Below are 15,964 nucleotides of genomic sequence, written 5' to 3' on the forward strand. Positions count from 1 at the left end.
CCTTATTAGAATTTGAGCAGTCTAATTCAGTATTGTGCTGACAAGTCTGGCTGTCGTGCAATGTATGGTAATGTTGCAAAGCTCCACTGTACTAATGCATATACAGCTATTTGAAAAATTTGCCATGGAGGGAAAAAACACTTTGTCAATCTAATAGTGTTTTTGACTGGCTGTGCTTTTCAATTGCAGCTGTTGTCTTAGCTTTTAAATGATAATAACATTCTAGCTGTTGAATAATAAATTAGTTTTATGGAATCAATTTAGTTGTCTGTGAGTCAATGATATGGTATAGTGATGTACATATGCATATTTTTTGTCTTTAATTTGGAAAAGCTAGATTCTAAGTACCTAACCTTTAAGTATATAACTACGTAGGTGTTGTGGTTCACAAATGAAATGTTAGTACTCTGTATAGATAATCTCCCCAAATTTGCTTGCGTAGTAAAACTCACTGTTGACATTTGCTGCCTGTAAATATGTGTTAATCATGTAATTTGTAACCTACTTTCAAGGTAGATGTAATGAAAAAGACTTTTATTTTTATGTTCATCAAATGTTATTTTATAATAAAATAATATTCATAAGCATATAAAATTTTTTTACAAAGTATAGGATAAGTGATTCATATTTGTTGTTCTCTTATTTATTATCACCCACTTTTTCTTTAGTAAAAAGTAAATGACATTGGGAAAATAGTCTTTCAGTGCGTACATGGTTTGAGGTTAAAAAAGAAAGCTTTAAAATTGCTGACTTCAGAAATTCTCTAAGTACTATATATTCCAGGATTGAATATACCTTCAAAATTAACTTAGAAAATGTTGTAATGGTTTATATTTATCCTCCATCCAGGCTGCTATTTTATTTTTGATGAGGAAGCAAAGACCTACCAAAAAGTTAGAGAATAAGCCAGAGATTGACAGATGGATAAAAAAGTAAGACCCAATTAACTGAATGTTGTTTCAAGAAATATACTGTAAACATAAAGATACAAACAAATAGAAAGCAAAAGGATATACCATGTGAATAATTAAGCATAAAAAAGCTATTGTGTCTTTGTTTCAGAAAACATAAACTTGGAATATTACCAGTGACTGAATTTTTTTTAATGATAAAAGGGTTTATTTATCAAGAAAACATAATAATATTAAAAGTATATGCATTTATTAACAAAGCTGCCAAATACTTGAAGCAAAAATTGACTCAACTAAAGAGAGAAATATACGAATCCACAGTTGTAGTTGAAAATTTTAATACACTTCTCTCGATAATTGACAGTACAAAAAGAGCAAAAAAATCAGAAGGGATGTATACCATTTGAACAATACTTTTACAGTATTTTTACAAACAATACTTTGTCTTGACCTAAATGACATTTATAGAATGCTACCCCCAACGAATGCAATACACACATTCTGAAGTACGCGTGGAACATTCATTTGGGTACGACAATATATGGGTCTTTAAATAAGTCTTAATAAATTTCAAAGGCTTGAACTTATACAGAGTATGTTTTCTGTCCCCCACAGTACTAACTTAGAAATAAGAAAACTGTGACATCTAGAAAATCCCCAAATATCTAGAAATTAAAAATTTAACTCATGAATCAGAAAAGAACTCACAAGGGAAATTAAAAAAAAAAAATTGAACCGAGTGGTTTTTAAGGCCTCAAATCAATGATCTGTGCTTACACTTTAAACCAGAAGAGAGCAAATTAAACCTAAAATAAATAAAGGATATAATAGAAAGAAGATAAATTAGCAAAATAGTAAATAGACAAAAATAGGAAATAACAAACTCAAAAATTGATTCTTTGAAAAGATTTGATTCTTAGTGATATTAATAACCTCCTAGCAACACTGATCAGGAAAAAGAAAACCCAAATTACCAATATCAGGAATGATAGAGGAACTGTCAGACTACAATCATTAAACATATTAGGGGATACTATGAATAATTTTATGCCAGTAAATTCTTTAGCCTAGATGAAAGGGACAAAGTCCTTGAAAAATATAATTTATCAAAACACAGAATGAAATTCAAAAATATAAATAGCCATATACCTAATAAATGGAATTTGTAATTAAAAAATTGTGCACCAAAAGCCCTCCTTTACCTAGTGAACTCTTATTAAACATTAAGAAGAAATAATGCCACTATTACATAAATTCCTAGAAAATCAAGTAGAAAAAAACCACATTTTATGAAGCCAGTATAACCCTGATACTAAAACCAGACAAGGACAGTATAATAAATGAAAATTATAAATCCGTATCCTTCATGAACACAGATGCAAAAGTTCTTCATTAGCAAATTGATCCCAGTAATCTATAAGAAGGATAATACATCACGATTGAGTTTTCAAAGTCAATGAATGTAACTCACCACAGGACTCTGAGAAACAAACTGAGGGCTTCAGAGGGGAGGAGGGTGGGGGAATGGGATAGGCTGGTGATGGGTAGTAAGAAGGGCATGTGTTGCATGGTGCACTGGGTGTTATACGCAACTATCGAATCATCGAACTTTACATCAAAAACCAGGGATGTACTGTATGGTGACTAACATAATAAAAAAAATATGATTATAAAAAAAACCAAAAACAAAGTAAATGAGAAAAATAAGATCATTTCAATCGATACTGAAAAACTATTTTGACAGAACTCAATACCCATTCATGATTAAAAACTCAACTAGGAATGGAAGGAACTTCATCCTAATAAAGACCATAGGTGAAAAACATGCAGCTACCATGATATATAATACTGAAATATTGAATGCTCCCACACTGAATTGGGAACAAGGCAAAGGTTGTTGCTGTCTGATTTTTTTTTCCAGCACTGTGTTGGAGGTCCTGGGGAGTCCACTAAGGAAATCTAAAATATAAAGATTGAAAAGAAAGAAGGAGAACTGTTTGTTAACAGATGACACAGTTTGTGAGTGCAGAGAACCTTAAGAAGTCTACAAAAGCTACTAGCATTATTAATATATGAATTCAGCAATGTCTCAGGACACAGTGTGCTTCTATAAGTTAGCAACAAACTTTTAGAAAACAACATTAAAGAACAATACCACTTATAGTAGCATTCAGAAACATAAAATATTCAATGATTAATGAAAGCTACACAAGACTTCTACACTAGGGGCGCCTGGGTGGCACAGCGGTTGGGCGTCTGCCTTCGGCTCAGGGCGTGATCCCGGCGTTCTGGGATCGAGCCCCACATCAGGCTCTTCTGCTATGAGCCTGCTTCTTCCTCTCCCACTCCCCCTGCTTGTGTTCCCTCTCTCGCTGGCTGTCTCTATCTCTGTCGAATAAATAAATTTAAAAAAAATCTAAAAAAAAAAATGTTTCTATTAAAAAAAAAAGACTTCTACACTAAAACTCCTTTTCCTAAGAAAAGTTAAAAGTAGAAAGATACAGGGTAGTCATCAATTGGAAGACTCAGTATTGTTAAGATGTTAATTCCCAAATTGACCTATGGATTCAGTGCCAATTCCAGTCAAAATCCCAGCAAGCTATTTTTGAAGAAAGTGACAAGATCATTCTAAAGTTTATACAGAAATGTAAGGTACCTAGTATAGCCCAAGTAATCTATTAAAAGAACAAAGTTGGGGTGCCTGGGTGGCTCAGTTGGTGAAGCGTCTGCCTTTGGCTCAGGTCGTGATCCCCAGGGTACTGGGATCGAGCCCCAGGTCAGGCTCCCTGCTCAACAGGGAGTCTGTTTCTCCTTCTCCCTCTGCTCCCCCCACCCCCGCTCATCTCTCTGTTGCACGTGCGCTCTCTCTCAAATAAAATCTTAGAAGAAAAATAAATAAATTAAAAAATCGTAGTGTCTACAGGAAAAATATTTGCTGAGAGACTAGACATTATTTCTAATCTGAACTCTGTCTCTTAGGTTTGTGTAGGCCTTGAGCAAATTCATTCAATCAGGTACTCATTCATTCATAATGTAAGAGTAAGTAAGAGACGCAAAGCCTGGTGGCGAATCTGTAAAAGTAAGCAAATACAGTGTAGTAAGTGCTCTCTCACTTCCTCTCCAAGGCTGAGGAAGGCTTCACAAAAGGAGGTGATATTTGACCAGGTTTTTCATGTTTCAGGAAGCAAAAAGGTTCTATCCATGGAATAGGTAACCCTTTCATTAGCGCTGGGTTTTAAGGTTCAAGACATTTCCTGTAGCCATATTACCTTAGGATTTGACCAATTAGACCTTGTTGACCATATGTGTATCCTTACCAACTGTTAGTCTTTGATCATTTTCCTTCTCACTTTTTCATTTACTTTGAGGAGTCTTTTTGTTTCCTTCCTTTTATTCCTTCTTTTAAATCATATGCATTGCTGTACGTGTCTTTTACTGAAGCAGTTGCTTTCCTTAAGGTTTTTATCTGTTAAACATCTGCATTTAATAGTTATTTGTCAATTAGCTTTTACATGCAGGATATGAAAAGATGAACTAGATATAATCTGTGCTTAAAGAATTTTCCACTTAATACATAAAAGTAACGGTAATTTAGAAAGTAGAAAACATCATAAAAAGGTTATAGATAAATTATGGGGATCTCAAGAGAGGAGAGGTTAATTCCACTTGAATAGAATCAGGGAAAGCCTCTTGGACCTGGTATGTGAGCTAGCTTAAAAACGGGCAGCATTGGTATGTTTAGTGATTGGGAAGGAACATTCTGGAAGAAAAACCCAAGAGATGCAGAGGCATAACTTCAGGTATGATGAGAATATTTTGCCTGGGGTTATAAGGGATTCCAGAGAGGATTTCATTGGTAGTTTACAGAGGGATAAGAGTTAAACTTTTTAAGGGTAAAAAAGGCCTGAACTTGCTTGTTTGTTGAAAGAAGGATCCAGTGGACATTTATAGGACATATTATGGAAGAAATCTGTTTTATGTGAATAGAAAAAAGACTAAGGGTATTGGTTAACAGTGACTGTCTCTGGTGGTGGCAAATAATCACAAGAATATTTGAGTTCTCTTCTTTTTGCTCTTCTGCATTTAAAAGTTTTTTTGACTTCTGCGTTAAAATTTTTGTGCACATATATGTAATTTAAAAATTTTATATAAAGTATCTGCTTCATATGCCCACTATGGTGGGAGCTCATTTGTTAAGAACTTATCACTTGAGAACCTGTTGATTCTCAGTTGAGGAAGCCTTCATCACGTCATGCTGCTTCTCTTTATGTATGTGTGTATGCATGCATGCATGTGTGTGTGGTTTTAGCCCTCGTGAAACCAGTTTGGTTTCATTTTGCATTTTAATGTATGCATTGTGAAGTTGACTAAATACCCCAAAACTTAACTGTTCTGCTTCAGCTGTAAGGGATTTTCCTCATTTAGCTTTCTTTCACATAAATAGGTTTTGCAGAAAGCAACTCTTGTTGTCCAGAGTGAAGTGGACAAATGTGTAGAAGATATAATGAAGGAAAAGAATATTAACTCTGAGAAGGATGCCAGGTATGCTCTTTTTACGGTATTCTCTTTTATTGCACACTTTTATTGTGAGGTGTGGCGATCACACACTGTTCATTGTAAAAACATTGGAGCTGAAGGGATTGTAGAGATCATTCAGTTCAATCCTTTCACTTCACTAGATGAGGAATTGAGGAAATGCTTCCTAAATAGACATATGAACCGCAAGCTAGGAAAAAGGCATTACTTTATTGTGATAAGAAGGTATGATTTTTAGAAATAATAATTTTCTCATTTTCAGTTTTAAAATCTGTATGAAGGCATGCTTACTGCAGATATCCGGTTATAAACAGCTCTATTTGGATGTAGAAAGTGTGAGAAAAAAACCATATGATTCTGATAACCTCCAACATGAAAAGCTGCTTCTCAAGGTAAATTTTTGTTTTCTGTATTTGGAGTTATTGGACACCGGAAAAATAAATCAGACTTGAGCTAGTAAAGTCCATGTGCAAATTCTAGAGTCTTATACAGTCATCCAGTCTCTTTGCCCCTTATTATGTTGGTGAAAGATTTAACTATTTTTATAATTTTCTGATAAGCCTCATTAAAATATATTCACATAAATTTTACTTTAATGCTTTTAATTCTGAAATAAATTATAAACTTATTAAGAGAGGGATCTTTTCAACTGATGAGTCCACAAATTTCAGGTGTTTCCCCCTTTTTATATAAGTCACATATAAGTTAGGCATTTTTTTAACTTACTTTCAAATTAGAAACATGACTGTCCCTTTTCATATTATCATGTAAAATATTTTGGGATTTGTGGAATGTGAATTGCCAAATAATGCCACCATAGACTTAAAAATTAAGAAAGTGATGAAATTTACTTTGAATTTCCCTATTTCTTATGATTCTAAAGTATAAATACATAAGGCCAGTGAGAGGCCAAAAGTAGAGATTATTAAACCCGGAGTAAGCTTTCCAGATCATCTAGTGTTTCACCTTCATTTTAGTTTTAGGGATGAGGATTCTAAGGCCCAGAGGAGATGAAGTAATTTGCTTTTGGGCCAGTTTCATTTTTAAATAGTTAAAGTCCAAGAACATAGCACATTGTACTTGGAGTTAGGAGTTTGTTATATCTAAAAATGCTGTGGAAAGAGACATTGATAATATCTAAGTAACAGAGACAAGTTTAAAAAAAAACACCTTTTTTCTGAGAAAGGGTAAATATACACTTTACCAAATTTTAAAATAAAAATAAAACTTGAGTTTGTAAAATGAGGATAATGAAAATACGTACCTCAAAGGGCTGTTGGTGTGAACTGAACCATTATATTTAAAGTTTTAGAATGGTGCCTGGCACTCACTGGGGGTTGGCCACCATTTTATATCCTCGTTGTTATCATTCCCTTAACTTCTGACCTTTTCTACACAATACCTTCCCTTTAGAAGGGGTAAGATATACAGCCTAGCATTTTAGTCAAGGGAATTTTTATCCTGTTGATTTCATTATGAGACTCGGTTTTAAAGGTGAAGAGGCAGTTGCTGGCAGTGAATCACTCAGCCACTGCACATACTTTGCAGTCTCCGTGGGTAAAGAGCTAAGTAAGCACGTGTTTCTTTAAGTGTAGTGTAAGGACCACCTTCACTGTAGTTAACGAGTGTCTTAATACTTAGAATTTAAGGTTCCACCTTTGCCCTGTGAAATCAGAACCTCCAGGGGTGGAACCCAGAAATTTGATATTTATGCACATTAAAATTGACTATTACTGGTCTTACCGTGTTTCTCCCCACATCACTGAGGCTTTATCACTGGCATAACCAAACCCCTTGCCAAACTTGTGGAGAGACGCTGATGTGTTAATAAAAAGAGAAGGGACCAGATAAAAACCCAGTCTAATGATTGGATTAGCTTCAGGGCCAGAGTCCTGACCCTGTCTTAAAGTAAGGTCACAAGTCTTCACATTTTATTTTAGGTGACAGGATACTCCTTTCATTAGGAGTCCTTTACTCAACAATGCCTGAAATGGTAGTGAAATGGAAAAAAATGCAAGTATTTCTGTTCTGCAAATATTTACAAACATTTTAATCAACTTTTGTAAGTCTGTTTTGTTTGATGACTTGTGGTGTTGAATTTAGAAAATGATTAAATTTTTTAAACTTTGTTTTGCGTTGGTTAGTTTGTTGCTAATATTTGGTTGCTGTTCTTAAATGCTCAGTCTTAAGGAACATATTTACTTAAAACCAAGCTGTATTTTTTCTTTTGAAATTATGAAAATTTGTAAAATAATGATCATATGGATTGAAATGCTATCAGTCTTATTTCTTCATGATTCCCTCTGTTTCGCTGCTTCTGTTTAGAGACTAATCACCCACCATTAGAGTGGAGCCTATTTATGTAGGTAGTGTTCGAGCGAAGGGCCAAGTACCTAACACTGTTTTGTTTTGTTTTTTTCTTAAGGAGGCAGTTTACCAGTACTGGCAGACATATATATATATATATATATATATATATACATATATATATATATATATATATATATAAAAGTTATTAGTTATAACAAAACTTAATAAATACAGATATCTCATTGTTTTAGATTTCTATATACTTGTCACTTTTTTCAGATCTACTATTCTTTATAGCAGTCTTTTGAATTGGAATAAGTATGCTGCATTTTTTAGGGTAATTGAAAAGTTCTTTAAATCCAGTCTTTGTTGAACCCCTATGATTTGTCTACTAAAGCTGTTTAATTGAAAGTATTCAACTTACGTGTCATGTATGAGAAGAAAAATGTCTTAGTAAATTAAGAACATCGCTATTATTTGTAATATGGAAGTATGTTTGTACAGCTTTGGAATCTTCTAATGCCCACGAAAAAGTTGAAGGCTAGAATCTCCAAGCAGTGGGCTGACATTGGTTTCCAGGGTGATGATCCCAAAACAGACTTCAGAGGCATGGGCATACTTGGATTAATCAATCTTGTGTAAGTGAAATAAGCTTTTTCTTCTTTTGTAAATGAAATGACGTGTAACTTCCAATGTTGTTAAATTCTAGTAAGAATTGATCTAGTTGTTTCATACTGTCTCTGAATTTTAATAGCTACAGTGCTTAAAGTATCTACTAATGTGCCGGCAACAATATGAAGACATTGGAAACATACTTTGTGTGAGTGTGTGATTTCTTTTCTTAGTGATTCTTCTTCCTTTCTCTTTCGGATCTCCTTTCCGATAGCTTTTAAGGAATCATGTATACTCTTTTCTTACTCGTTTTATCTTCTTGCCTCTTCTCTCTTGGCTCTCCAATTCCATTTTGGGAAATATAACTTGATACTAATAAAGTCTCTTCACACTTTCTCTTCACCATCTGTGATAATTGATCTAAAGCCCTGCCTTTTCTGAGCCTATATGAACTCCCTTTTTTTTTCCCTCCTTTAATATTTATGCTTGAGCACATTATATGAAATCCCAAAATGTGTAATTAAAATCAGAATTGATGGCCAAAACTATTCTAGAAAGTAAATTGAAAGATTAGTATAGATATGGATATGCAAATTAGAAGTTAGTGTCTGTCCTCGAATTGTGATTTATATACTATAAAATGCCTAGAATGGGAAACCTAACCACTAGCAAAGTTTCGATAATTGTTACTGTGAAAAAATTAGTCTTAAAACTGTGCTAAATTATTAATATTGAGAATAACTAGGTCTGTATGGATAAAGCTATTTGGGGGGAAAATAGAAGACACAGTAGGGTTTTAATATCTCTAGTTTTTTCCAGTCATGAAAGTATTTAGTTTTCTGCAATACCTAAATTTTATAAGTATAAAGATTTTAAAGATTCCCTGTAAGTATATGTGCCAAAGATACAACACAATACAAAAATAGTAATTACAAGGGCACCTGGATAGCTCGGTTAAGGGTCCCACTTTGGCTCAGGTCATGATCCCAGGATCCTGGGATCAAGCCCCACATTGGGCTCCCCGAGTGGGGAGCCTGCTTCTCCTTCTCCCTCTCCCTCAAAAAAATTATTATAGTCTTAAAAAAATTTAAAAATAATAATTACAAAAAATGAGAATGCCGGTTTTCTACTTTGATAAACAAACTTCCAGTTGGAATTGAAATAGAATAAATGCAGTTTTTGTTTCCACTTGGAAGAATTATAAAATATTTTAAAATTTATTGTTTTTCAGAACACATAGATTCTTTGTTCTTAGCCTTTAAAGGCCATCTTTCTTCTTGGTACTTGTAAACTACACAGATATTTGAACCTCTGTTAACCAGACAGTATTCTGGTGTTTATTTCTTTTTTTGAGAGAGAGAGAGAGAGGGAGAGGGAGAGAGAATCTTAAGATGGCTCCAGGTAGAGCCCAACACAGGGTCAGTCTCATGACCCTGATATCATGACCTGAGCCGAAATCAAGAGTTGGACGATTGACTGAGCCACCCAGGCGCCCCATAGTGTTGCTTTTCTTTTTATGAGTAACCTTGCTTCTTGCTCTTTTCGTAAGAAATCAAGATTTTTCAACATTTGCCAGAGGAGAATTTAATGTAGCTTAAAATTTAAATAAGTTAGTAGGATTTAATTCAAGACTGTGGCAAGGGATTCTGATAGACCTTTAAATGATTTACAGATACTTTTAGTTAGTATCTACTAATTTGAAAAATGACGAAGACTCACATATATTAGTAATTATTTGATTGCCGATGATGTACTAGAGATGGTTGAAAACATGAAAAATCAGTTCTGATTCCCCTATAATTCTGTTTGTTGTCCTGTGTATGGAGCTATGAATCTTCAGGATTGAAATAAAGATAGAGTCAAGAAGCAGACAGGCTGTTCAAACACCCTTATGTGATTTATTTTTTAACTTTCTTGGCATTTGTCATCTAATCCCTTGAGATATTTTGTTGCTTCAAAGGATAGCTGGTAGTTTGGTGACGATGCTTTAGATAAATGAATGTTGAGGCAGGTGTAGAAGAAGAAAGGTTATTGTACAGAAAATGAGTTCAGAAGAGGCTAAAGAAAGCTGAATAGATGAGGAAATAGAAGCAGGTGAGTAGAATATAGTAATTAAGGCCAAAAGTACGTAGGAAGGGAGAAAGGGTAGCAAGGAAGGAGATGGAAGGAAGGCAGGCAAGCAGGTGGGAGGGAAGGAAGGAACGGGGGAGGGAACTCTCAGATTATTGTAAGGGATAGTTTTCCTTATTGCATAGATGTTCATTTTTCATAGATGCTGTTGAGGTAGGGGTTGACTAAGTTCATCAAAGAAATTAAAAGTTGTTCTGTGTTACAGATTGAACATTTTAAGAATAGTTTGGTTATCAAAATATTAACATAATACTGAATTGTATTAGTATCATGAAAAAAAATGAAATGTAAATAGTTTAGTAAGGGCATCCTTAGAGTCAGCCTAGGGATAAAGGAGACAAATTAGTGTATGTAAGGAAAGCATTACACTAAAACAGGACTTTTTCAAACTGTTTGGGGAATTACAGATCCCTTTGAGAAACTGGTGAAAGTTTTCTATATTCTCTCCCCAGGAAATGTACACACAGAAAAATTCACGCGTAATTTAAGGTGGTTCATGGATACCCCTCATTCATGAATGATGCTTCATTCATGGACTTCTAAATTAACAACCCTTGTTTTAATGGGTTGAAAATTAGCCAGCAAAGAAAAACTGAAGTGCATGGTATTAATCTATAGAAGAAAAATGGGAAGACTTGGTTAGAAATTTCTATGCTTTATGAAAGTTTCAGTGATTGTGCCTTCTAAAATTTAAATGAGCCATGGAAATCCACTTTTTATTCTACGTCTTATCCTCATATAAACACCCAGGCAGTCATCATATATGTATATGCGCATGAGTACCAGTGGATCATGAGGTGACCCAGGAGGTTGAACAGAAGATTTAGTCCCTATCTTTAAGAGCTCAGAGAAGTTGCATTAGTACAAGCCAACGGGATGTATGAGCCTGCCAATAGAGGTAGCTTTGTATATTTCGCCGTTGTACCTGCTAATACTTCCATTTTATGGCCAGCATTTTAGTTACACCACTGATCAAGGAGGGCTTTTTTTAGTGCAAAAGAAAGGTTATTGTCTTTCTTCTGTTTGCACAGAAAATGGCATTAAACAATATAGACTTCAGTTATAATAGAAGGAGTTAGCTGAGGCGAAAGGATGAATGTCGCAACAGGTACACCCAGACTATTTTATAAAAAAACTTAAAGTAACAACAAACAAAAAGAACTCTAGATTTTTCTTAAAGGTAGGTAGAAAGTCTCTTGTTAAATCATTTATCTTTAAAATACTTTAAAGCATTGCAAAGGGCCCATGTCCTGTTCTAACTAGATAGGCCTGATCCCTCAGAATTAGATTTTGATTTGCAAGCTTTTCCGAGTCACTGAAGTGATTTGAGATGGAGATTGGGATGATTGTGGCAGTACTGGGACTATCATCTTGACTGTCAGTAGTTTTTTAAATTTCTTTTGGATATCGTCAATTTGAATAACATATGTTAATTTTACTATTTTTCTTCAACTTTTTAAAGGTATTTCAGTGAAAATTATACCAGTGAAGCTCACCAGATTCTTTCCCGTTCAAATCATCCAAAACTAGGGTAAGCTGGATACATCAAAGAAACTGTAAATTCTTGAATTTTAAAATGTTGATTAGATTATCTGAATTTGAAAGTATCTTAAGGTATTTTTAAAAATGAGATTATTTTTATTAATAAGTTTATAAAAGATACTGCATGATACATTATTTTTAAGGTGAAATGTGATCATACCCCAATTTTGTATTATTTCAATATATTTTTGTCACAAGATACGGTTTGTCTATAAAATGGAGGTAAGGAACTTTATGAAAGTTTGTTGAGGAATAGATTTGAAAATAGGAATAGGAAATAGCTTTGATGTAGAAATAGGAAAATGAGAAATAGCTTTGAAAATTGTAAAGTGAAATGCAATTGAGGTCCTATTATCAATGTTATCATCATTATTTTATTTTTATATTCAAATGATACCTACCTTTAAAAAAACATTATAACAATATTATATCATAAAAATAAATACCCTGGGGCGCCTGGGTGGCTCAGTCTTTGGGCCTCTGCCTTCAGCTCAGGGCGTGATCCCAGAGTGCTGGGATCGAGCCCCACATCAGGCTCCTCCTCTGGGAGCCTGCTTCTTCCTCTCCCACTCCCCCTGCCTGTGTTCCCTCTCTCGCTGGCTGTCTCTCTCTGTCAAAAAAATAAATAAAATCTTAAAAAAAAAAAAAAGAGTACAAACTTAAAAATACATACATACATACATACATACATACCCACCCTGATAATGGAGGGGAAAATGTCAGATTGCCCAGTGTGTTTTAGAAACCAATGAGGGTGTACTTTTTAATTTTTTAAAGGATTTTGGTTTTTGGTATTTGTATGACCAAAGCTTCATTATTACTTCTTAGATTATATCCAGAAAATCAACAGCCTCTAAAAGAACAAAAATCTTTTATCTGTTCATAAAACCAATGCTGTATTAGTAATGCATCAAAGTAATTTTTCAGTAATTTCTTGCATAATTTTACATTTATTTTCTGAGCTATTTGGCTAGCTGGTATAACTGGTAATGTTTCTGACATAGGTATTCTTATGCAATAGTTGGAATCAACCTTACGGAGATGGCTTACAGCTTGCTGAAGAGTGAAGCTTTGAAGTTTCATCTCTACAACTTTGTTCCTGGTATACCAACAATGGAACACTTTCATCAGTTTTATTGTGAGTATTAAAATGAGTTAAAACTAGACATTTCTAGATATAATATTTCTACTAAATATGTAACTTATGCTTGTCATTTTATTTATTTATTTATTTAGGATCTTTGAAAAACAGGGAAATAATGGGGGTGCCTGGGTGGCTCAGGCTCTTGGTTTTGGCTCAGGTCATGATCTCAGGGTCATGACATCAAGCCTCGCATCAGGCTCCACGCTGGGTGGGGAGTCTGCTTAAGATTCTGTCTCCCTCTCCCTCTGCTTCTCCTTGCTCGTGCATCTCTCTCTCTCAAGTAAATAAATCAATCTTAAAAAGAAAAAAGAAAAGAAAGAAAAAAGAAAAACAGGGAAATGATGGAAGATGAGTTCCTAAGAGTATTTTATAATCAGTTCTATAGTTGCTGAATAAAAAAATTCAGCGAGGCCGTTTTTTCACATATACGTAAATTTAGGATTTATGCAGTTTTCCTGTAGACATCCATTTTCCAGTCAACTATAAAATGAATTTTCCCTCTTGAATACTGGTTAGCGAATGCTTTTGAGTCAAGGACAGACCATTCACAGATTATTCTGTTAGCCTTACAAGGAAATTTAATTTAAAGGAACATTCCCCTCATCCCTCATTTCGAGGCCAGGTTTTCTTGTGTTAGGCTGGGGGTACTTCATAACTGTTCCTAATGCAGTCATTATTACCACTGTTCCATTAAGTTTTCTTGTGATGGTATTTACACACTGAAGGCTTAATTAAATGAATTTATCTTGTGAAGCTCTTGCTCAGAAGCAAAGGCTTTACACCTAGCTTAGTTTCACATTCTACTTTTCTTGATCTTTTTGTGTCTTCGGAATGCCATTCGCATGTTGGCAGGATATAGGAAACTAGGTAATAAACGGCCAAATCATAACTTCTTCATCTGCATTGTTGAAGGCGTCCTCCAAGTCTCTTCTTCCCACAGCCTCCCCTGCCTTCACTTAATCCCTTGTTCCAGGTTTGTCACTTGCTGAATTTCTCTTGCCTTTGTCTGCTTTTTCCCGTCCCCACTGTAACTGCGCCGCATGAGGCCTTTGTTACGTTACTGTAACGGCTTTTTCAGTGTTCTCTCTGTGATGACCTTCTTCCAGTTCTTCTCCACACTGCAGATAGAATGATTTAAAATGAAAATCGAATCATTTTGCTCCACTGCCTACAGTTCTTCAGAAGCTTCCATTACAAGGCCCTTCGTAATCCATACCTTGGTAACCTCTCCAGATTCATTCTTCTGCCAAACACTAACTCCCCACGGTCTGAAATGTGGGCACGCTGGCCTGTAAGTTGTGCAAATGTATTATGCTCTTTTTTGACTCTGCACCTGTCATCCTACCTGGAATACCTGTTCTCCTCCATCCTCTCTGTCCAGGTGGCGCCTCAGTTGAGATAGGACCTTCCCTGGGAAGCCTTACCGGAGACTTTGCTCCTTCAGTTACCCACTACTTTCTGCATTACTCTTCTTTCCTGCTCTTTTGGAGCACCCCTGTCGGACTAGAGACCTTCTTGTGTACTCACATTCATGCATTCACACACGGGCTGTCAGCTGCTGTTCCAGGCACGGGGGATAGAGCAGAAATGAGGCAAAAGTCTCAGCATTTATAGAGCTTTCCTTTTCAAAACCAAAACAAAACATTCCCTCTTGCAGCATCCACCTCCAGATGCCACCCCAGTTATCGGCTCCCCTTCATCATAAAACGTTTCAAAGCCGTGCTGTTTCTGCTTCTTCACTTCTAGTTCTTTTCTAACTCCAGTTTAGTTTCTCTCCCCACTATGTTGCTGAAACCGATTCTTGCAACTACATGAACGACCTTTTTTGTTGCCAGATCCACTTGCCGCACTTTTCTCCTCATGTTACTTGATACTTTGAGCAGCCCTCAGCATAGGTCACCACGCCTTTCTTCGTGAAACGTTATCTGGGCTTTTCTGACGCTGCACTCTTCTGGCTTTGCTCTGGCCCCCGGCTCTTCTATGGACTTTTTTGCTAACTCTTCATCGGCTCCCTTACTAAATGTAGGAGCACCTCAGAGCCCAGCCCTGGACCCCCTTCTCTCTTTAGTCTTCATTCTGTCCCTAAGTCCCCCCATGTGTGTACTAATGATACCAAAATGTACATCTTCAGCCCAACCTCTTTAGCCCCCACCATTTGTATGTCTAGATTTTTTTAATGGATGAGGATAAAGGATCGTTTGGGGATGGTTGCATAAAGTTGGAGTCGATGCAACATGTTTTCAGATGGAGGGTCAGGTTTTTCAGGTCCCTAGGACCACTGTTGACAATTCTGCCTGGTGGGACTGAAGATTCCCAGCAGGCATGAGATGCTTTCCTTCACCCTTGTAGAGCCGCCATTGCTGCTTTGCTTCAGCACCCTCCTGGTCCTTCCTGACTGTACTGGGGATGTCTCCATGCCGGGCTGCTCCCAGATATAAATAACGAAGCTGGGTCAGTATAGCCCCAGCGTACAGATCCTTTACTATAGACTGTGAGACCGTATGTTCATCCTGTGAGTGGGGAAAAGACCCTTCCCTTGGGTCAGTCTCAGCCAGTCTCTTTTTTTAGGGGTTGGGCATTTTGAACAGATTTTTTTATCCAAATCTGCATCTTCTTTTTCTCTGTTCTCCAGGTCTTTTTTTCTCATCTTGTTGCTGGGGAACTGTTTTTCCCCCCATTGGTCTTGTTTGATTTCCTCCCCTAAATCTCTCATTGACTTTTAACATAGTGTCTAAACTCCTGAGACTTCGCCAGTAGCCTCTGATATTTGTTTTGTCTA

The 15,964-nt window shown here is 35.8% G+C and overlaps 1 protein-coding gene across 4 annotated transcripts in view; it reads left to right on the forward strand.

Moving 5' to 3' along the window:
* The window catches only part of ELMOD2 (ELMO domain containing 2), a 31,976-nt gene that overhangs the window by 6,505 nt on the left and 9,507 nt on the right, over window positions 1–15,964 (forward strand). For 3 of the 4 annotated variants that reach the window (XM_044384333.3, XM_026499387.4, XM_026499386.4), the window contains exons 4-8: window positions 5,356–5,453; window positions 5,710–5,839; window positions 8,262–8,395; window positions 11,962–12,030; window positions 13,046–13,179. In XM_044384333.3, coding sequence (XP_044240268.1) covers window positions 5,356–5,453; window positions 5,710–5,839; window positions 8,262–8,395; window positions 11,962–12,030; window positions 13,046–13,179 — 565 coding nt within the window. Of the gene's footprint in view, window positions 1–849; window positions 933–5,355; window positions 5,454–5,709; window positions 5,840–8,261; window positions 8,396–11,961; window positions 12,031–13,045; window positions 13,180–15,964 lie in introns of all 4 variants that reach the window. The other variant, XM_044384334.3, reaches the window with a different exon arrangement.

This window comes from Ursus arctos, unplaced genomic scaffold (genome assembly GCF_023065955.2).
Source record: "Ursus arctos isolate Adak ecotype North America unplaced genomic scaffold, UrsArc2.0 scaffold_11, whole genome shotgun sequence".
NCBI lineage: Eukaryota > Metazoa > Chordata > Mammalia > Carnivora > Ursidae > Ursus > Ursus arctos.